Source organism: Neovison vison, chromosome 7 (genome assembly GCF_020171115.1).
Source record: "Neovison vison isolate M4711 chromosome 7, ASM_NN_V1, whole genome shotgun sequence".
NCBI classification, from domain to species: domain Eukaryota; kingdom Metazoa; phylum Chordata; class Mammalia; order Carnivora; family Mustelidae; genus Neogale; species Neogale vison.
The window spans coordinates 33,302,525-33,325,252 of record NC_058097.1 but is presented as its reverse complement, the minus strand read 5'-3'; the positions used below and the strand labels follow the sequence as shown (position 1 = coordinate 33,325,252).

At 45.4% G+C, this 22,728-nt stretch overlaps 1 protein-coding gene across 1 annotated transcript; it reads left to right on the top strand.

The window, feature by feature from the left end:
- The first annotated feature begins 3,444 nt into the window (after positions 1-3,444).
- C7H16orf78 (chromosome 7 C16orf78 homolog) lies at positions 3,445-22,482 on the top strand. The gene is made up of 5 exons (XM_044260421.1): positions 3,445-3,615; positions 3,894-4,004; positions 4,540-4,672; positions 19,626-19,881; positions 22,335-22,482. The coding sequence occupies exons 1-5, from the start codon at positions 3,445-3,447 to the stop codon at positions 22,480-22,482; spliced, it is 819 nt and encodes a 272-aa protein (XP_044116356.1).
- Positions 22,483-22,728: the final 246 nt, after the last annotated feature.

The following is a 22,728-nucleotide window of genomic DNA, read 5'->3' as shown; positions in this document are numbered from 1 at the left end:
AGAGAGGAAGTCCACATGGAGAACGGTGGAGGAGAGGCGGATGTCAGACCTCACGCGGGTGCTGGAGTGGCTGGAGCGGAGGAAGGGGAAGAAAAAGCAAATGTATGATCTCCAGGTATGGACTGTCCCAGCAAAGCTCCAGGCAGCTAAACTCAAGGCTATTCCAACAGGGGAGAGACTGACCTTGACTCCCAGAAAACAGAAGGCAGGAGGAGCTTTAAGCAAGGGAGTGAACTAGTAGAAAAATCCTGGGGGGAGAGGGGAGAAGTTGTCCATGTGGTTAGGTCAGCTGTGTTGGCCAATTGTCGCTCAAGTTACTAGACTCCTACCTTCCCATAGAGACTGGGAGGATGAGGTGCTCTCTTTCCTGATGATTACATTTCATCTTTTTTTTTTAAGGTTTTATTTATTTATTTGACAGAGAGAGAGAGGGAGAGAGCAAGAGAGCACAAGAAGGGGGAACTGCAGAGGGAGAGGGAGAAACAGATTCCCTGCTAAGCAGAGAGCCCAATCTGGGGCTCAATCCCAGGACCCCAAGATCATGACCTGAGCTGAAGACAGATGCTCAACTGACTGAGCCACCCAGGCATCCCCCGTTTCTTCTTTTTTTAAAAAAATTTTACTTATTTATATGAGAGAGAAAGAGCAGGAACGGGGGAAAGGGAAAGGGAGAGGGAGAATCAGACTCCCCACTGAGCAGAGAGCACAACATGGGGTTTGATCCAAGGACGCCCAAGATCATGACCTGAGTGGAAGGCAGATGCTTAACCCTTAACCAACTGAGCCATCTAGGTGTCCTCTGATGATTACATTTCAAAGGGATGGCTTCCAGATCCTTGAGAAGAACATTACTGGATTATAAAGCTGGCAAGAGGCTAGGAAAAGACTTATATCTCAAAGGGGCAGAAAAAGAACTTACAAGTGCCAGTTTTTAAAGGAAGAGAAAAGAGCAGTCATGGGCCTAGAGACAGGAAGGAACCTATCAGGAGTTTAATCAAGGTGAGGGGAGCATTAAGGCTCTCTTGGTCAGTGTTCCAGAAGAGTTTAGGGCCAATAGCTTCTAAGATCTTGGTGGTGGCAGAATAGGTCCTCCCCACTGTCCCCAGACACTTTCGTCCTGATGATGGCAGGGTCAAAGGGCATTCAGTCTCCACTGACACTATCCCACTGGGACTCCCACTAACAAACCTCTTTTCTACCCTGTATCACAACTAGTTCCTATCCACAGGTCTTAATCCTTTGGGGCTGCTATAATAGAATACCATAGATTGGGTGGCTTATGAACAGCAGAAATTAACTTCTCCCAGTTTTAGAGGCTGGGAAGCCCAAGGTCAAGGTGCTGGCAGATTTGGTGTCTGATGAGGGCCCAACTCCTTCTTCACAGATGGCCACCTTCTTGCTGTGTCCTCACAGGAAGGAAGAGAGGGAAAACCTCTCTGTGGTCTCTTTTATAAGATCACTAATCCCCATTCTAGAAGGTTCCACCCTCATGATCTAATCACCTCCCGAAGGCTCCCTTCCTAATGCCATCATGTGGCAAGTTAGACTTTCACCATAGGAATTGGGGTGGGGGGAGATCACATAGATTCAGTCGATAGCGCTGCCCTTCCCTCTTTCTCCACGAACGATGGCAATGAGTTTTGCATCAGTTTCCCCCAGAAATCCCCCAGGTCCATCATCTATTGGAAAAGCAAGCTGTGTTCTTAGAAAGTGTCTCCTCTGTAGAAGATGCTGCCTGATCTTGAATCCCCCAGCCCCCAGAGAAATAGGGGTGGAAAATGGCATTACTAATGACAGTGCTAACGTTTATTTAGCATTTACTGTGTGCCAGGCCCTGAGCTCAGCATCACACGTGCGTTATCTTGCCAACTGCTCCCCACAGGGCTACAAGGGAGACACAATTCTTACCCGCCCCAGCTCACGGGAGGTAATAAAGAAGCTGAGTGAGGGCCAGAGAAGACATGTGCCTGTGTTTACCGAATTAATGAAGGGCCAAGCCAGGACTCCAAGTCAGATTTACCCTGTTCTCAAGCTCATGGGCTTTGTCAGGTCAACTCCCCATAGTCACTTCCACTTTCTCGGCTCCAACCACTGTGGTGCCCCTGCCTCTTTCCAAAACCTCCCTTCTGTGTATATGCTTACTTATTTATACTTATTTATACTTATTTATATTCAGAAAGATCTGAGTGCCTGTTCCATCAAACTTACTAAATCACATCCTGATAAACATATTTTACATTCAGGTGCTAATGCTTTATGGATAGGCTACCTCCTGCCCCCATTTCAACTGCTGGGTTGCTCAGAACTCAATATCACTCACAGAAATCTATATCCACTTCTATGATTAACAGGCATCTCTTCTCATGAAAATCATATTCTAATAATGTTTTCACAGCCTTACCTTTAATGTGACATTTACTGGAAATAATTTTGGATTCAGGAAGGGAACAAATTTTAAATTGAAAATACAATGAAGGGGCACCTGGGTGGCTCAGTCAGTTAAGCACCTGCCTTGGGCTCAGGGTCCTGGGATCGAGCCGGGCATCCGCTCCCTGCTCAGCAGGAGGCTTGCTTCTCCCTCCCACTCCTCCTGCAGTTTTGTGCTCTCTCTCCCTCCCTGAAAAAAAGTAAATTTTTAAAATCTTTTTTAAAAATAGAAAATACAATGCAATCTTCAAGCATCATTATCCTTCCCAGAGGCACCTGGATTTTTTTTTTAAGATTTTATTTATTTATTTGACAGAGAGAAATCACAAGTAGATGGAGAGGCAGGCAGAGAGAGAGAGGAGGAAGCAGGCTCCCTGCTGAGCAGAGAGCCCGATGCGGGACTCGATCCCAGGACCCTGAGATCATGACCTGAGCCGAAGGCAGCGGCTCAACCCACTGAGCCACCCAGGCACCCCAGCACCTGGATTTTGAAAGAAGCTCTTGTGATTGCAGGGAATGTCTCAGACAGCACAGGTTGGGGGGGGTGTCCTTTAATGTAGACAGTTGGAGAGGTGCTGTCTGTGGCCTCCTCTCCCTTCTCCTGGCGTCTGCACAGGGATTCATTAATTTCTCAGAATAACCCTAGGAGATAGATCCTCCTCTTCCCTCCATCTCTGGAGGAGGAAACCAAGCCACGGTTGCTCAGCCACCAAGCAATGGAGCAGGATCCCTACCAAGCGTCTGACCTGCAGACCAGTCCCGGCCGCCGTGTCTCCACATCCACCACCAGTGGAGACCCAGTCCATTCAGCTTTCCTTGAGGAGCTTGGGCATCCCCAACCCTCATAGATGGGCCTGGAGGTCCGTCTGCGGGCCCCTCCCCACTGGACCCTGGAATTCCCTAATGAATGCATCCTTCCTGCTACCTGGTAGGAGTAGAAGCCCAGGCAGGCACACAAGAAAGTCCACATATGCCCCGAGGAGCCCCCGAGAAAAGAGAGAGGCAGGATGAATTGTGATGATAGACAGCATGGGGAGGGGCTGGGAGAGGAGGGAGCCCTGGGGACAGAGGGAGGGTCCTGGCTGGACTCTGAGACACGGCGGCCTTCCTGTGGTTTCAGACTGGAGGCCTCGGCAGGGACGTCACAGCTGCAAGGGCCGTTTGGGGGCCAGAAGGAATCCCTACCAGGTTGGGGAGAGGGGCCTTTGTATAGAGGGTAATAGGGAGCTAGGGGTGGGTTCTGAGGTTGGGAGGGACAGTCAGACCTCAAGTTTTTAAGGTTGTTCCAGGAGCAGTGTGACATTACACCAGGGGTGTGTCTGGAGTGGGGACAGAAGTGTCACCATGGAGGCCAAATCTGGAGGTGGGAGGGGGCAGCCCGCTCACCAGCATGCCCTCCCTCTGTGGGGACAGAGGGTGGCCTCTGCCCACCAGACAATCACAGGGCAATCCTCTCTGTCTTTAAGCAGAAACCCAAGGGGGTAACTGCCCCTAAAACAAATGGGAAGGAAGGAAGGAAAGACCTAAACATCCTGAAACAGCAGAAAGGGAACCGCCAGGTGGCGTTTGCCAAGCAGGTACCACAGGCTTCCCACACGGAGAGGGGTCCCCACTCTGCTCCTGCACAGAGCCTGGTTGCATTTTTTTTTTTTTAATGTAAGGCTCTAAAACCCACCCCTGCCCCACACGAACCCCCAAATGAATCACCTGCCCCTTTCACCCCTCCAGCCCTCAGGCCTCACACAGCCCCAGCCGATGGAGACCACCGGTCCTGTGGTAGAGGGTCCTTCTTCCCACGTGCCTGTCTTCCTCCTCTCACCAGGCACTGCCCCGCCATGAGAACCCCCGGGGCCTCCCTGTCCCCTGAGGGCTACGGCTTCCGGGACCCCTAGTGACCTCCCTCTGAGACAGGTGGGACCAAAAGTGAGGAGTGGGTGAGCAGACACCAACCTGCCCGCCCTGCCCGCCCCCCTCACAGGCCCAGAGCTGCCTCTCCTTGGGCTCCTTTGCCTGCCTTCCAGCAAACCCTTGAAATCACTCATTATGGGGGTGGAGGAGGCCATGCTGAGACCTGTTCCTCTTGGTTTAACTTCTTTCCCACACCCCTCCAAGTCCCGAAGGCAAAGCACCAAGAAAGACGGGGACCCCACCGTGCACGGAAAGATCTACGGCAGCGTGGACCCAAAGGGAAAACGCCTTAGCTTAATTCCCAGCAGCTACACCAGGGATGGCCCCAGGAAATCCGGTAAGGGAAGCATCTTTGTCCTGGGGTGCCAGGTCGTCCTCCCTATTCGCCCGCCTCTCAGAGGGACAGGACGCTCATAGTGTTCCCAGAGCAGCAGCACCCACGTCAGCCCGGCAGACGTGGCCTTGGTGGAGCCCCACGTGACTCTTCAGGGCTCTCAGCACAAGCTGGGTGTGACCGGGAGGGCAAGCAGGTGGATGTCTAGGCACCGCCCACCCTGGGGCGGGGGAGGGTCTCTTCTCAGGTGCAGCAGCATGTGCTCCCCAACCCCGTTCCTAAAGCCGCTGTCAACCGTGTGAGCTCCAAGCTGTCTAATTAGGTACTGTGACAATGTCAGAGTAGCACACGAGGTACCACACCGGCCGGCCCGAAACCTGACAGGTGTGGCTCACACCCAAGAAGAGGTACACTTAGGTTATGCCCCATCTTCAGTTCCCAGGGCTGCCCAGGGTTCAAACCTTGGCTCCACCACTCTGTAGTGAACTCAGAGTTGTGTGATCCGGGGCAGGTCAGCCGCTCCATCTCCGGGGCTTGGTTTTCACATCTTTAAAATGGGACAAGAGCATGACTTGCCTTCCAGTCCAGTTTCATGAAAGGAGGCATATAAAGCATGCACCCCAATACAGACTAGGTACTCCATAAATGGTGGCAAATAACTGTTTCTAAGGGGAAAAAAATGCTGAAATTCTCAGGTGGGCTGGACCATGGTGTTGGAAAAACAGTTGCTTTTATTGTGCCTGGCTTCTTGGAAAGGAGGTGTGTAGTTGGAGAAAGATGGAAGGGATTCCAATTAGCCCAAAGGAGGAATGGGCAGAAGCTTTCCAGCAGGAGCTGCCAGGTCTCCTGCACCAAAGTGTTCCCATTGTGCCCAGCAAAACATCCTTTCTCCCCTTCTCGTTTAATACACCCAAGCCGTTGAAACCAGACTGTGCTCCCTTGCCTGTCAGATTTAAATATGATTGGCTCTAAATGCCGTGCAGGATTCTGGACTGAATCCTAGAACAACACTTCAGTAGGGAAACTGGAGAAATCCAAAAAAGCTGTTATGTGCCCATGTTAATTTCTGGGTTTTGACGAATGTGCCCCGCTTGTGTAAGATGAAACTTACCCTCAGGGAACTTACCCATTGAGGGAAACTGAGCAAGCAGTGCCCAGAAGCTCCCCATACCATCTTGCCGACCCTTCAGCAAATCTAAAACTACTCCAAAATAAAAAGTTTATAGATAGATATAGATGTGGATACAGACACAGATATAGATAGATAGATTGACTGACATATGACTTATGGGGGACCCTACATCATTCCCAAATTTTCTGTGATTCCCTGTGCGAGTCTGGCTCTGAAGTCCAAGTTCCGCTGAACCCCTGAGCATCTGTGGATCTCGATTCCAGTGGTTGCTCCCTGCTCCCTGCCACTGCATACAGACACAACACAGCTCTGTTGCCTTCATTTGCCCCCAAGCCTCTCACATGAAGCCTTTGTGTGTAAACAGACTTCACTGAAGGTTTGGGGCAATGAAGGGAAAGAACTTCGTGGCAGGATTCTACAGAAAACAAAAAAACGGAATTATGAAACTCCCTTAAGGGCTCTCCCACATCTTTTGTCCCCTGCCACCAGAAGATGGTCCCTGAATGTATTTGCCTACAGGGGGTCCCCTCCAGCTGTTTTGCTCACCCCCGCACTGGCAGGAGAGTGAGCCCAGCCACCACCCAGGTCCCACGGCTTAAGGAGGTGCTCACTCTTAAGGAGGTTCTGACTCTGCACCTGCATGAGCCCGAGAGTGAACCTGCTTACAGTTTGTCCCTCCCGCCTTGGCTGGTCTCACCCTGGTCCTGGGCCTGCCTAGCTCCCCCTTCTTCCTCTCTCTTTCCTCTCCCCTCTCCTCCATCCTCTGCTGTCCTCACCCCCACAGTTCCCACTGGCTTGTTACCTGGAAGGGTGACTCACTTTCCTTTGTTTCCCTGTCTTAGTCCACACTCAAAAGGAACCTATCAAGATACTTTCCTAAACAAAGGCCATTCCTTCCTTAAGAGAAACTCACATATCAGCTGATTAAATAATCCTTTTCAAGACACTGCAAAAAAATGCCAGCAGGACAGGTGGAACAGTTCTTTGGTTCTCTGCATTGCCTGCTTCCCCGCCCAAGACAAAAGCTCCCTGTTCAAAGTGGGGACTTTTTTCCTACCTGATGCAATACAATAAATAGCCACTGGGGGGCAGCAGGTGCTCAGAGGCTCCCAGGAACCACGAGGGCATCCAAGTGTGGCCTCCAGGAACTGGGTCAGAGCTGAGTCTGAGCAGGGCAAAGAAGCTTCCTGTGCTGGCCAGCAAGAGACCTACCATGAGTGGGCAGGATCTGGTTTTGGAGTCAAGTTCCAGACAAAGCAGCTCCTGGGAAGGGCATGGGGCCAGTTACGGGCTGGGGCAAGAGTCCAAGTGGAGATACACAGGGATCGAGGAAGAGTATTCTAGAGCAGGACTTCTGGTTCTGGCCTCCCCAACCCCACTCAGTATCCTGAATCATCACTGTCCTGGTTTCCCTAGCAGCAGAGTGAGCTCTTTGCTCTCCTGACGTTACATTTCTGTGATCCAGGGAGCAAGGGTCTGCAGAATGACCATCATCAGACACAACACTGCATGTGACCACTGGGTCTGTACAGAAACAACAGCTTCCACTCGCCCACATTTGTAATGCTGTGGTGGCCACAGGATCAAAATCTCTGAAACACGGTGTGCCCCGCCCCCTCCAACCCCCCCCCCAGGGATAGATAGATCACTGTCTCTAGCTCCAGAGCCCCAAAGCCAGTAGAAAACAGCAGTGACTGCCCAATGCAGACCACAGTGCTTTTCAGAGCTGATTATTTCATATTTGTCCCCTCTCCTCATTTTCACAGAAGCCCCCATTCGCTCCTCTCACCAGCTGAAATGCCACATCCATCCTGCCTCTGACCACCACCGTGCCATCAGCCTCTGCCCCACCACGCTGTGAGCCATGGGCCACTCCCCTCTGCCCACCACCTCCCCTCCCTTGAATTCCTGGAGGACAGCCTTTTCCGTTTCCCTTTCCTTTTTCACCGTTCCCCCGGCCCCTGTCGGAGGGCCACCAAGTTGCTTCTGAATCTGTAAAAGGTCACTCCAGCTTTGGGCCAGTAAAAGATCCTGGGAAAGCAACTGGAACATGTTTCCAAAGTAAATCTTGGCAGAGTCTGAGCTGCTAGACTAGAAGGGGGCATTCTTTTGACTTTCTCTCCCCTGGCACCTATGCCCAGAGCTTTCTGTAGGTGCCAGTGCAGAAAGACACCCTTAATGTGGAGGTCTGGAGAGCGATGATAACCCTCTGTTTCCATGAGTACAGACTAAGCCCCAGGAGACCCAAACACAACCCTCTAGAAATCAAACTTGCTTGTTCAGCCACAGACTCAGGAATATGTGTCATTTTTGCCCAGATGATAACCTTTATCTGATGATAACCAGCAACCTAGGTTCACATTTTCTTGGATCCCCCAACTACTTAGCCCTGGTGTCTTGGGCACATGACTTACTGCCTCCGATCCTCAGCTTTCTCATTTTGTTAAATGGGCAGGATATGCTTGTGAGACTCTAGTGCCCCACCTCCACCCCCCGGAAAGCTCCTTGAACACTGCTGGACACCTACGTCACTCAGTAACTCTAAGTTCATGTGTTTAATTATCATTACCATTTATATGACTATTCTTCTTTCCTACATGAGACCTACCTTGACCCAGACAGTGCTCAGATATCTCAGAAAAGGTTATGGTTCTTTCTCCAAGGGATTTCCCATTTGTGTAAATGAGGACACACAGCTCATGATTCTTCTGGAACAGAACACCAGTTTCCACTATGCATAAATAGGGACTCCTCAGGCCTCCTGGCCAGGGACCTGCTGTCAATCCAGAATGCCAGACTGGGGCTAGAGAGTCCCAGTGCAGCCCCTAATTCATATGAGACCTTGGGCAAATCACAGCGTCTTCCCAGGAGGCTGTTCCTCCATTTACATAACTGGGGGGGATCTAGACTCATTCCCCCCAGACATATCTCAGTAAAATTCCTGAACTTTATTGATGAAATCTTGCAGGCTTACCGGAAGAATGCTTTACTTACAAAGGGGGGAAAATGCTCTAGGTGAGAGCAGAGGCACCAAACTAGTTAAACTAGTTTAAACTAATTAGTTTCAACTAATTGGTTTAAAAATCAGCATCTAGACAGACTGAAAATCAGGTTTAAGGGGGGAGAGTCAAGATGGTGGAGGAGTAGCAGACTGAGATGACATTAGGTAGCAGGAGATCAGCTAGATAGTTATCAAACCATTCCGAACACCTACAAACCCAACAGGAGATCGAAGAGAAGAAGAGCAGCAATTCTAGAAACAGAAAATTGACCACTTTCTGAAAGGTAGGAAGTATGGAGAAGTGAATCCAAAGAGAGAGGAAGATAGACAGTGGGGGGAAGTGCCAGCTCCCGGCAAGCAGCAGAGCAACAGAGCACAAAATCTGAACTTTTAGAAGTCTGCTCCACCTAGGAACATCGCTCCAGAGGCCAAGCGGGGGTGGAGCCCACACGGGAACAGCATGATCTCAGGTCCCACAGGGTCACAGGAGGATCAGGGGTGTCTGAGTATAACAGAGCCTGCAGGTATTAGAGCGGGGAAGCCGGCTACAGAGATGGAGTGGAGGAGTGAGCTCTCAACTCGGGGTTACCTTAAACTATGATCCATGGCACAGTCGGGCCAGTGCTTTTTGAGCAGGGACCCCACAAGTGGCAGATCCAGGGAGACTCACCTTCCTCCTCTGGAGGCAGGAATCTGCCTTGGGTTTGGAGACTTCAAGCGGGGCTTGAGTCATGTGCCAGAGACAGAAACACTTGGTCACAAGCCGGGTGAGCTTGGAGCACAGCTGGAGACCAGGGAGATGGGAGGGATTGAGTGCTTTTCTCCAAGGGTGCACTGAGGAATGGGGTCCCAAGCTCTCAGCTCCTCCGGCCTGGAGACTGGGAAGCTGCCATTTTCATTCCCGTCCTCCAGAGCTCAATGGAAGAGCTCAATGGAAAGCGTTCAGGGAACAAAAGCTCCAGAGAGGGAACCCGAGCAGATGAGAGCCTGGCCCCTGGCAAGAGCAGTGCAATTCCGCCTCAGGCAAAGACACTTGAGAATCACTACAATAGACCCATCCCCCAGAAGATCAGCAAGATCCAGCCAAGACCAAGCTCACTGATCAAAGAGAACACTGAACTCCAGAGCTAAGGGAAAGCAACGCATAGAATTTGTGGCTTTTTTCCAATGATCCTTTAGTCTCTCAAAGTTAACTTTTTTTAATTTTATTTTTTTCTTATTCTAATTTTTTAAACGTTTCCTCTTTCCTCTTTTAATGTTTTTTAACTATTTTATCTTAACAATACCTTTCTTTTAAAAAAAAATCTTTTTTTTATTTTTTTTTATGTATTTATTTGACAGAGAGAAATCACAAGTAGATGGAGAGACAGGCAGAGAGAGAGAGAGGGAAGCAGACTCCCTGCTGAGCAGAGAGCCCAATGCGGGACTCGATCCCAGGACCCTGAGACCATGACCTGAGCCGAAGGCAGCGGCTTAACCCACTGAGCCACCCAGGCGCCCCTAAAAAAAAAAATCTTTTTAAAATTTCATTATTATAGTCACATTTTATCTTTCATTGTATCTAACTTTATTTTTTGTATACATATAGGGTTTTATTCCTCTAAAAAGTTTTGGGATACAATTTCTTCTAATAGATCAAAATATACCCTAAATCTAGCACAGGGTCTTATTCTAGTCTCCAGCCTGAGCAAATTCTCTCCACTTTCTTTTTCTTTCTTTTTCCAACCAACTTATCTTATCCATTCCTTTTTTAGAATTTTTTAAAAATTTTGATCTTTAGAGTCATAGTCCATCCCTTCATTGTATTTACCCTTATTTTTGTATATATATGTTTTTCTTTCTTTAAAATTTTGGGAGGTAATTTCTTCTAACAGACCAAAATACATCCAAAATCAAGAGGGTGGCTCTGTTCTATTCACCAGTCTGATGTGCATATATATTTTTTTAATTTTTTATTTTTTTAAATTTCATTTTACACCCATTCTTCTCCCTCTGATTTGGCATCTCTTCTGATTTGGTTAGCATCCATTTTTCTCATGTCTTTGCCACCCTTCTAGTATTTTATTCCCTCATTCATATATTCTTCTCTGGATAAAATGACAAGGCTGGAAAAACTTACCAAAAACAAACAAACAAAAACAAAAAGCAGTACCAAAGGCTAGGGACTTAATCAATACAGACATTAATAATATGTCAGATCTAGACTTCAGAATGACAATTCTTAAGGTGCTAGCTGGGCTCGAAAAAGTCATGGAAGATATTAGAGAAACCCTGTCTGGAGAAATAAAAGCCCTTTCTGGAGAAATAAAAGAACTAAAATCTAACCAAGCTGAAATCAAGAAAGCTATTAATGAGATGCAATTAAAAAATGGAGGCTCTTACTACTAGGATAAATGAGGCAGAAGAAAAAACTAGTGATATAGAAGAACAAATGACAGAGAATGAAGAAGCTGAGGAAAAGAGAGACAAATAACTACTGGACCACGAGGGGAGAATTCGAGAGATAAGTGATACTATAAGATGAAACAATATTAGAATAATTGGGGTTCCAGAAGAAGAAGAAAGAGAGAAGGGGGCAGAAGGTATATTGGAGCAAATTACAGTAGAGAATTTCCCGAATATGGCAAAGAGAGCAAGCATCAAAATCCAAGAGGCGTAGAGAAACCCCTCAAAATCAATAGAAATAGGTCCACACCCTGTCATCTAATAGTAAAACTTACAAGTCTTAGTGACAAAGAGAAAATGCTGAAAGCAGCTCTGGACAAGAAGTCTCTAACATACAATGGTAAAAATATTAGATTGGCAGCAGACTTATCCACAGAGACCTGAGAGGCCAGAAAGAACTGGCATGATATATTCACAGCCCTAAATGAGAAAAACATACAGCCAAGAATACCATATTCAGCTAGGCTATCATTGAAAATAGGATAGGGGCGCTTGGGTGGCTCAGTGGGTTAAAGCTTCTGCTTTCAGCTCAGGTCATGATCCTGGAATCCTGCGATTGAGCCCTGCATTGGGCTCTCTGCTCAGTGGGGAGTCTGCTCTTCCCCCCCCCCTCTGCCTGCCTCTCTGCCTACTTGTGATCTCTGTCAAATAAATAAAATCTTTTTAAAAAAAGAAAGAAAATAGAAGCTGAAATTAAAAGCTTCCAGGACAAACAAAAACTAAAAGAATTTGCAAACACCAAACCAGACCTACAGGAAATATTGAAAGGGGTCCTCTAAGCCCTTCAGAGAGCTTTTAGAGAGAGCCTAAAAGTAGTAGACCAGAAAGGAACAGAGACAATATACAGTAACAGTCACCTTACAGGCAATACAGTGGCACAAAATTCATATCTTTCAGTAGTTACCCTGAATGTAAATGGGCTAAATGCCCCAATCAAAAGACACAGGGTATCATAATAGATAAAAAAAGAAAAAAAAAAACACGTCAATCTTCTGTCTACAAGAAACTCATTTTAGACCCAAAGACACCTCCAGATTTACAGTGAGGGGTTATAAAACAATTTACCATGCTAATGGACATCAAAAGAAAGCTGGGGTGGCAATCCTTAGATCAATTAGATTTTAAGCCAAAGACTATAATAAGAGATGAGGAAGGACACTATATCATACTCAAAGGGTCTGTCCAACATGAAGATCTAACAATTTTAAATATCTCTGCCCCTAACATGGGAACAGCCAACTATATAAACCAATTAATAGAAACACATTTACAATACAATAATAGTAGGGGACTTTAACACCCCTATCACTGAAATGGACAGATCATCCAAGCAGAAGATCAACAAGGAAATAAAGGAAATAAAGGTCTTAAATGACACACTCGACAAGATGGACATCACAGATACATTCAGAACATTCCATCCCAAAGCAACAGAATACACATTCTTCCCTAGTGCACATGGAACATTCTCCAGACTAGATCACATCCTGGGTCACAAATCATGTCTCAACCGGTACCAAAAGATTGGGATCATTCCCTGCATATTTTCAGACCACAATGATCTGAAGCTAGAGCTCAATCACAAGAGGAGAGTTGGAAAGAACCCAAATACATGGAGGCTAAAGAGTATCCTACTAAGAATGAATGAATTAACCAGGAAATTAAAGACAAATTTAAAAAAATTCATGGAAACAAATGATAATGAAAACACAATGATTCAAAATCTGTGGGACACAGCAAAAAGAGTCCTTTCCAAAAGCAGAGGAAAGTATATAGCGATACAATCCTTTCTCAAGAAACAAGAAAGTTCTCAGGTACACAACCTAACCCTACACCTAAAGGAGCTGGAGAAAGAACACCAAAGAAAGCCTAAACCCAGCAGGAGAAGAGAAATAATAAAGATCAGAGCAGAAATCAATGAAATAGAAACCAAAAGAACAATAGAACAAATCAACAAAACTAGGAGCTGATTCTTTGAAAGAATTAATAAGTTTAATAAACCCCTGACCACACTTATCAAAAAGAAAAGAGAAAGGACCCAAATAAATAAAATCATGAATGAAAGAGAAGAGACCACAACCAACACCAAAGAAATACAAACAATTATAAGAACATATTATGAGCAACTATATGCCAGCAAATTTGACAATCTGGAAGAAATGGATGCATTCCTAGAAACGTTTAAACTACCAAAACTGAACCAGGAAGAAATAGAAAACATGAACAGGCTCATAACCAGTAAGGAAATTGAAGCAGTCATCAAAAATCTCCCAAAAACAAGAGCCCAGGGCCAGACAGCTTCCCAGGAGAATTCTACTAAACATTAAAAGAAGAATTAACACCTATTCTCCTGAAACTGTTCCAAAAACTAGAAATGGAAGGAAAACTTCCAAACTCATTTTATGAGGCCAGCATTACCTTGATCCCAAAACCAGACAAAGACCCCATCAAAAAAGAGAATTACAGACCAATATCCTTGATGAACACAGATGTGAAAATTCTCACCAAAATACTAGCCAATAGGATCCAAAAGTACATTAAAAGGATTATTCACCATGACCAACTGGGAATTATTCCAGGTCTGCAAGGTTGGTTCAACATCCACAAATCAATCAATGTGATACAATACATTAATAAAAGAAAGAACAAGAACCATATGATACATTCAGCATCAAAAGATGCTGAAAAAGCATTTGAAAAAGTACAGCATCTTTCTTCATCAAAACTCTTCCCAATGTAGGGATAGAGGGTACATACCTCAATATCATCAAAGCCATCTATGAAAAATCCACAGCAAATATCATTCTCAATGAGGAAAAACTGAGAACTTTTCTGCTAAGGTTAGGAACATGGCAGGGATGTCCATTATCACCACTGCTATTTAACATAGTACTAGAAATCCTAGCCTCAGCCGTCAGACAACAAAAAGAAATTAATGTGGAAAATTATGTGGAAAACCTAAAAGACTTCGCTCCAAATCTGCTAGAACTTGTACAGGAATTCAGTAAAGTGTCAGGACATAAAATCAATGCACAGAAGTCTGTTGTGTTTCTATACACCAACAGCAAAACAGAAGAAAGAGAAATTAAGGAGTTGGTCCCATTTACATTTGCACCCAAAACCATAAAATAACTAGGAATAAACCTAACTAAAGAGGCAAAGAATCTATACTCAGAAAACTATAAAGTACCCATGAAAAAAACTGAGGAAGACACAAAGAAATGGAAAAATGTTCCATGGTCACGGATTGGAAGAACAAATATTGTGAAAATGTCTATGCTACCTAAATCAATCTACACGTTTAATGCAATCCCTATCAAAATACCATCCATTTTGTTTAAAGAAATGGAACAAATAATCCTAAAATTTATATGGAACCAGAAACAGAGGAATGTTGAGGGGCTCCTGGGTGGCTCAGTGGGTTAAAGCCTCTGCCTTCGGCTCAGGTCATGATCCCAGGGTCCTGGGATCAAGCCCCGCATTGGGCTCTCTGCTCAGCGGGGAGCCTGCTTCCTCCTCTCTCTCTGCCTGCCTCTCTGCCTACTGTGATCTCTGTCTGTCAAATAAATAAGTAAATAAATAAAGACAGAGGAATGTTGAGAAAGAAAGCCAAAGTTGGTATCATCACAATTCCAGACTTCAAGCTCTATTACAAAGCTGTCATCATCAAGACAGTATGATACTGGCACAAAAACAAACACATAGATCAATGGAACAGAATAGACAGCCCAGAAATAGACCCTCAAATCTATGGTCAACTAATCTTTGACAAAGCAGGAAAGAATGTCCAATGGAAAAAAGACAGTCTCTTCAACAAATGGTGTTAGGAAAATTGAACAGCTATATGCAGAAAAATGAAACTGGACCACTTCCTTACACCACACACAAAAATAGACTCAAAATGGATGAAAGACCTTAATGTGAGAAAGGAATCCATCAAAATCCTTGAGGGGAACACAGGCAGCAACCTCTTCGACCTCAGCCACAGCAACTTCTTCTTAGAAACATCGCCAGAGGCAAGAGAAGCAGGAGCAAAAATGAACTATTGGGACTTCATCAAGATCAAAAGCTTTTGCACAGCAAAGGAAACAGTGAACAAAACCAAAAGACCACTGACAAAATGGGAGAAGATATTTGCAAATGACATATCAGATAAAGGATTAATATCCAAAATCTATGAAGAACTTATCAAACTCAACCCCCAAAGAACAATTAAGTCAATCAAGAAATGGGCAGAGGACATGAACGGACATTTCTGCAAAGAAGGCATCCAGATGACCAGGAGACACATGAAAAAGTGCTCCACATCACTCGGCATCAGGGAAGTACAAATCAAAACCACAATGAGATACCATCTCACACCAGTCAGAATGGCTAAAATTAACAAGTCAGGAAACTACAGATGCTGACGAGGATGCAGAGAAATGGGAATCCTCCTACACTGTTGGTGGGAATGCAAGCTGGTGCAGCCACTCTGGAAAACAGCATGGAGGTTCCTCTAAAAGTTGAAGATAGAGCTACCCTATGACCCAGCAATCGCACTACTGGGTATTTACCCTAAAGATACAAATGTAGTGATCCAAAGGGGCACATGCACCTGAATGTTTACAGCAGCAATGTCCACAATAGCCCAACTATTGAAAGAACCTAAATGTTTATCAACAGATGAATGGATAAAGAAGATGTCATATATCTATATATCCATATATATAAATATATATAGATATACATACAATGGAATACTATGTAGCCATCAAAAGAAATGAAATCTTGCCATTTGCAATGACATGGATAGAACTAGAGGGTATCATGCTGAGTGGAAGTAAGTCAATCAGAGAAAGACAATTATCACATGATCTCCCTGATATGAAGAATTTGAGAGGCAAAGTTTGGGGGTAGGGAAGGAAAAACAAAACAAGATGGGATCAAGAGGGAGACAAACCATAAGAGATTCTCAATCTCACAAAACAAACTGAGGTTTGCCAGGAGGAGGGAGGTATGGAGAGGGTGGTTGGGTTATGGACATTGGGGAGGGTGTGTGATATGCTGAGTGCTGTGAAATGTGTAAGCCTTATGATTTACAGACCTGTACCCCTGGAGCAAATAATACATTACATGTTAATTTTTTAAAAAGTTAGCCATTAAAAAAAAATCAGGTTTAATATAGAAGGATTGAAAACAAAAGGATAGACCCAGAGGAAGCATGAAATGCAAACAGATGAGGTGGAATTAAGACTAAAGGAAACATGTAGGGTAAAAGAGGGATATTTTAAAATGTTAAAGAGAATAAATAATCATAAGCCTGCACATACACCAAAAATATCATAGCTAAATAGATAATTATTGAGAACTGCAAAAAGAACCTAATAAAATACAGTTATAGTGGGAGGTTTTAACATACCTCCTTTAGAATCAAAGAGACATAACTTCATATTTGAATAAAGAAAGCATTTTTATGTGGCTAAAGAATATCCACAAATCTCATCTACTTATTCACTGCTGAGAAAACATTAACTTCCAAAAAGTTAAGGTTTTAGGGCAACCTACATTATCCTAAAGCAATAATTAGAAATAAAATTTAAATTAAAAGATATTCCCAACTTAACAGTCAGAAATTGAGAAATGCAGTCCTAATACCCTATATCGGAGAGGAAAAAAAAAAAACTCATGAAAATAACCCTGTTTCTTACCTATGGGAACAAAGGCAAAATCTATCCTCAGAAGAAAATTTATAGTAACAACTAAAATTAATAATTCTTGTCTTTATAATGCAAAAAAAGAAAAAATGAATACTTTAACAATTTATTATTTATAATACTTTAAGAGAAATAATTGATATGAAAAAGAGAGCTTTCATACATTAAATTCCAGCTGAGATTAATGAAACGCAAGATAAAAACTAGTTAAAAGGCTACATCCTAAATCCAAAGCTAGCTTTTTGAAAAAGCAAGTCATGAATAGTATGAAGTCCTCATGACCATTGTTAAGAAGAAGAGTAAAGAGGCCCCTGGCTGGCTCAGTCAGTTAAGCTTCTGACTCTTGATTTCAGCACGAGTCATGATCTCAGGGTCATGAGATCAAGCCCTGCGTCAGGCTCCATACTCAACAGAGAGTCTACTTGAGATTCTCTCCCTCTCCCTCCCCCTTACCTCTCCCCTTGTGCTTAAATAAATAAAAAAAAAGAAGAGCAAAAATGTACAAGATTTGGTATGAGAAAAGATACATAAGCAAAGATGAGAAATACATTAACTGAGCTATTATAGAATACTAGAAGCACCTCTCTCTGATGTATTTGACAACCTAGAAGAAATAGATCATTTCCTCTCATACAATTATTAAAATTGACATCAGAAACTTGAAGAGAGCAATTTCTGAAGTAAAAATTGAAAGCAGTTGACACTTTCTCACTGAACAAGTCACCAGGTCAAAAGGCTTCAAACCAGGTTCTATCTACCTTTTCAAGAATGAATAAACCCAATGTCACTTCAACTACTCCAGACCTATAAAACACAGACACTTTTGTATTAATCCAACAAGGCATCAGAACCACAATATTCAAATATTTTCAAGAAAGTAATATAGATGCAAAAGAATATATTAAAAATTTTAGCAAATAAATCAAATATATGAAAATATATTGATGTATGAAATTAATAACATCTCATGACAAAATGGGGTTTCTTTTTTTCCTTTTTTTGAGAGGATGAAATTTATTTATTTTCTTTTGAGATTTTATTTAAACTCAAGTTAGTTCATACATAGTGTATTATTAGTTTCTGGGGAGGATTTAATGACAAATAAGATTTCTTACAGCAGATTAGGAATGGTTAGGTTATCACTATCAGAACATCTAAGAATATAATTTATTCCATCAATAAAGTAAAGGAAAAACCATATGAGCATGTCAGTAAATGACAGAAAAGCAAAAGGTAGAATCAAGCAATTATTACTAATAAAAACTCAATGTAAATTAAGAATTAAGCTCCTAATATTATAAAACATACCAAAAATAGTGGCAAGTATCATTCTAAATTATGAAATGCTTATTATTTTAATTAAAATCAGGAAGAAAATGAAGCATGACTGCTATCATCATTGACATTGTGTTAGAAAGTCTGCCAAATGCAATATGTCAAGAAAAGTACATAATTTTTCTAAATGTTAGGAGGAAGATATTTTCATTTTTCCCCCGATATGATTATATATCTATAAAACTCAAGAAATTCTAACTAGAAAAATATACATTGTAACACAATAGTCTTTTTTCTAAACTTAAATGGAAATGGAAAGAAAACATACCATTCTTACCAGTAAAAATCTATAAAATACTTAGTGGTACATTTAGCAAGAAGAAAAAATTAAGTTCTCCAAGCACTAGCCCTCACAGTATTTAATTCAGTACAAACTCCATATTTGGATAACATCAGACACTCACCATTTCATTTCATATATTTGTGTCTTTGTGCATGCTGTTCCTCCTGCTGCACATGCTGTTCCTCACACCCACACATGCTATTCTTCCTGCCTGCACATGCTGCTTTTACACCCACATATGCTGTTCCTCCTACCTGAATATACTGCTCCTCACACCCACACATCTGTCCTCCTGCTGCACATTCTGTTCCTCACACCCACACATGCTGTTCCTCCTACCTGCATATACTCTTCCCCACACCCACACATGCTGTTCCTCCTGCTGCACATGCTGTTCCTCATACATACACATGGTATTCCTCCACCCTGCCCATGGTGTTCCTCCTACCTGCACATGCTGTTCCTCCTGCTGCATATTCTGTTCCTCACACTCACACATGCTATTCCTCCTGTCTGCACATGCTGTTCCTCCTGTCTGTACCTGCTATTCCTCCTGTTGCACATGCTGTTCCTCCTGCTTGCACATGCTATTCCTCATGCCTGGACATTCTGTTCCTCCTGCCTGGACATGCTGTCCCTCGTACCTGCACATGCTGTTTATCCTTCCTGCAATACTTTTCTCCCCTTTAATCCAATAAATTGTTTTTCCTTTAGAAACCTCATTTCAACCAACCAAACAAACAAACAAAAAACCGTCTCAAGAGTTGATCTTTGCTAGCTTCCCCTACCTCCTCCAAGCAGAGGCTCCCTTCAGGTGAGGAAGGAGAGAAGAGAAGATGGAGAGAAGGGGGTGAAGAGAGGAGGGAAAGGGAGAGAGCCGAGGAGGCAGCGAGAAAGGGGGCAAGTCAAGATGAGTGAGAATTAAGCCCATGCGGAGAAGAGCCTGCAAAGCCTTGAAGAGACCTCCTACCTCAGGCTGTCTGGCAAGCCTCCCCCACTTGCTGCCCGTCCTGTCTCTCCGCTCCAGCATATCTAACTCCCTGCTGACATCTGTCCAATTGCAGACCTCGACATCAAGGATGCAATCGCCCTGGAGTCCATTCAGCGGTCCCTGCCATACCACCGCCAGAGCGTCCTGGACCCCCTGCTGCAGGAAACCCCGGTCTTCGGTCGGAGGTCGACCCTCCTGAGGGACTTGGTACTAGGCAGGTCCACCGAGATCTCCTACGAGCGCAAGCTGAAGAGCCTCATGGAGAAGGGCGCCGAGCCCAAGGTGGAACTGGTGAGGATGCTGAAGCCAGAGGAGGTGCTGAGCTGCCGGTGAGCCGCCCTGGTGGGCGGGGCAGAGGCGGGGGCGGGGCAGGGGCGGGGCAGGGGCGGGGCGCGGGCGGGGCGCGGGCGGGGATAGGCTTTGGTCATCTCCTTCTGCCGCAGACACCTGGGCTGACCCTGGGCCAGGGAAGGGCAGCGGCAATGGCAGGACTGGGCTCTGTCTTTGTGTCCTGAAGGGCCGTTCTGGGGCTGAAGCCACTGGGTTTGCCGGCAGCCTCGCCCGTTAGTGGACGAGCTCTGGGATGGGCACACATTTGGGTACCACATCCTTGGACGCTGGCACCACTCTTCCCATATTTCCATACCTTACACAATAGAAACCATGACTATGATCCAAGAAGAAAGAATGCATTGTCTGTGGCCTATTTTTAACAGGAAATCCCCCTAAAAGCCTTCACACCTCAGTGTGGAGTTGCCTGTGGTCCTCGCCACCACCCCAGGTGGCCATCTGCTGCGCGTGTGGGGCTTTAAACTCCCGGAGGCACTATGAACAGAGTGTGAAGCCGTTTAGGATTTACTGCCCCTACCAGAGGTCTTCCTTCTCACGTGTTGTCTGTCTTCTTTATCAAGACCTGCCCATTTCCATCCCCAAATTCAAGGACCCCTCCCAACCCCGGTGCTAGCCTTTACTGTAAAGAGGTGAAGGACAGGGCTCAGAAACTTCAGTAGAGGAGGGAACAGACAACGCACTATTTTGGGTGTCCTCGTAGACAGAGCAGCAGTGAACTCCTCCACAGGGGTCGGATGGCCTCAGATGCCTGGCGTCTGGTGACCCCACTTACCAAATCTGCTCTGCTCACTGACTGGCTGAGAGGTGGGTGGTGAATGGCAGCCCCCCCACCCCCCAGCCAAAGGGGGCTTCTTGTTTGACCTCTCCGTGGATGGAGGACTTTGACGATGGCTTTCAGTTTGACCGAGTGATGCGCAGGACTCTGGCCAGCCGATGGCCGACCTGGGCTTCATGGTGAGCAGACGAGAGATTTGGACAGGGCTCCTACCCTGCAAGGGCGGGGAGAGAATATTTGGAGAGATGGCATCCAACGAGCCATTAGAAAAACATCCAAGGAAAAGATGAAATTGCCCAGAATGGGATCTTCGTGAGTGCTGATGTGTGCATGTGTGTGAGACCCTCCAGGGCTGGGCAGGGCAGAAGGGGAAGGAGCAGGGCCTGCCTGCAGGCAGTCCAGACAGGAGGCTGGCAGTGCCGTGTCAGATGGCTGTAAAAACAGGGAAGGGGCACGTGGGTGGTTCAGTCAGTTAAGCCACTGACTTCAGCTCAGGTCATGATCCCAGGTTCCTGGGATCAAGCCCCGCATCAGGCTCCCTGCTCAGCAGAGAGCCTGATTCTCCCTCTGCCTCTGTCTGCCACTCTGCCTACTTGTGCTCGCTCTCTGTCAAATAAATAAATAAAATCTTTAAAAAAAAAAAAAAAGTTAAGCAGCAAGCAGATCTTGGAGGACAGGGAGAGCATTCCCGATGGGTAGAAAACTCAGCTTATTTCAGTATGCAGCTCCTCCCCCATCGTTTGTAACAAAGCAACCAACCAGCAGGTGGTCTGAGTAAGGGACCCACCCCCTTAGACTAAAGCGGGGAACAAGGTCAAAGCCACTGGTAGAATAAGGAGCTCGGAGGATATGACAGGAGATATACTCTCTAGACCACACAGTGTTGAAGGGATCAGTTCCACTCTCCAGTGTAAGTCAGAATTGTGGGATTTTAGCTAAGATTTTAAATCACTGGCCTGTTTTTTTTTTTTAATTGTTTGAGCATAATTAAAAAGAAAATACTCCCTTTTCCTACAACCTTACTCAGCTTTTATTGCCACTGTTCTGTATTTTCGCCCAGGCCTCAGCATCCCTGAGGTTACCCAGACCTGTTAGTGATGGGGCGCTCTGACAGTTGCCTCCCTCCCCACATGGCATCACGTGTCACCTTCACCGTAGAACACCTGCTTCTGCCCAGTGCCGTGTCAAAGCTGGCAGAAGCATCCTTGAGATGGATATCCCATTATTTGCTTAACCACTCCCCAGTTGATGGAATCTCCTCTTTTCCTGTTGTTGATGACCCCGAAATGAATGCTTTCATTTATATTCCTTTTCATTCCATTGACTTCTCTTGGGATGAGTTAAGGCCTGAGTGGAGTTCCGGAGTCAACGATAATGAAGAAACTTTTGAGGGGGTGGAGGGACTTGCGGGGACGGGGACGGTGCCTGGCACATTTGTTGCCAAATTAATTTCCAAAAGAGCTCTACCAATAAAAACTCCCACCAATTCTATGGGGTGTCCCACTCTTCCATAGGATCTCTGTCAGCTCCAGAAATGTCCGCAGAGCCAGCTCCTGTGAGAGCTCCCACAGTGCTTAAATCTGAGCTCTTTGCAATAAAGGTCGAAGCGACGGTGACTCCGCACTCTGCTCACCCCTCCGGCCCTGTCTTGCGCAGATACCTGAGGCTGTCCAAGAACAACATTCGGACCTTGCTGAAGCTATGCAAGGACGCGGGCATGAACGTGGACATCCACCCCCACATGGTCGAAGGAGAGATAGATGCGAAAAAGGTGTTCAACCAAAACCCCAGCGTGGCCCTCTAGGTCACCGCAGGCTCCCTCTGCTGTTGGGCCCTCGGCCCCCAGACGACACCCTCCGGTAGGCCAGGCCTCGGCCTTCAGACCTGGGGCGTCCCTTTTAGACAGTAGCCATCAGAAAACAAGGCTGAACTGCATGGACCATAGTGCAAAGGTAGCGTTTGTCCTCGACCCGAGTTAGAACCAACGCCGGGGAAACTGTGGGTTGTCACCCCACCAAAAGAAGATGCTGTAGAAAGGCCATCTTAGAAA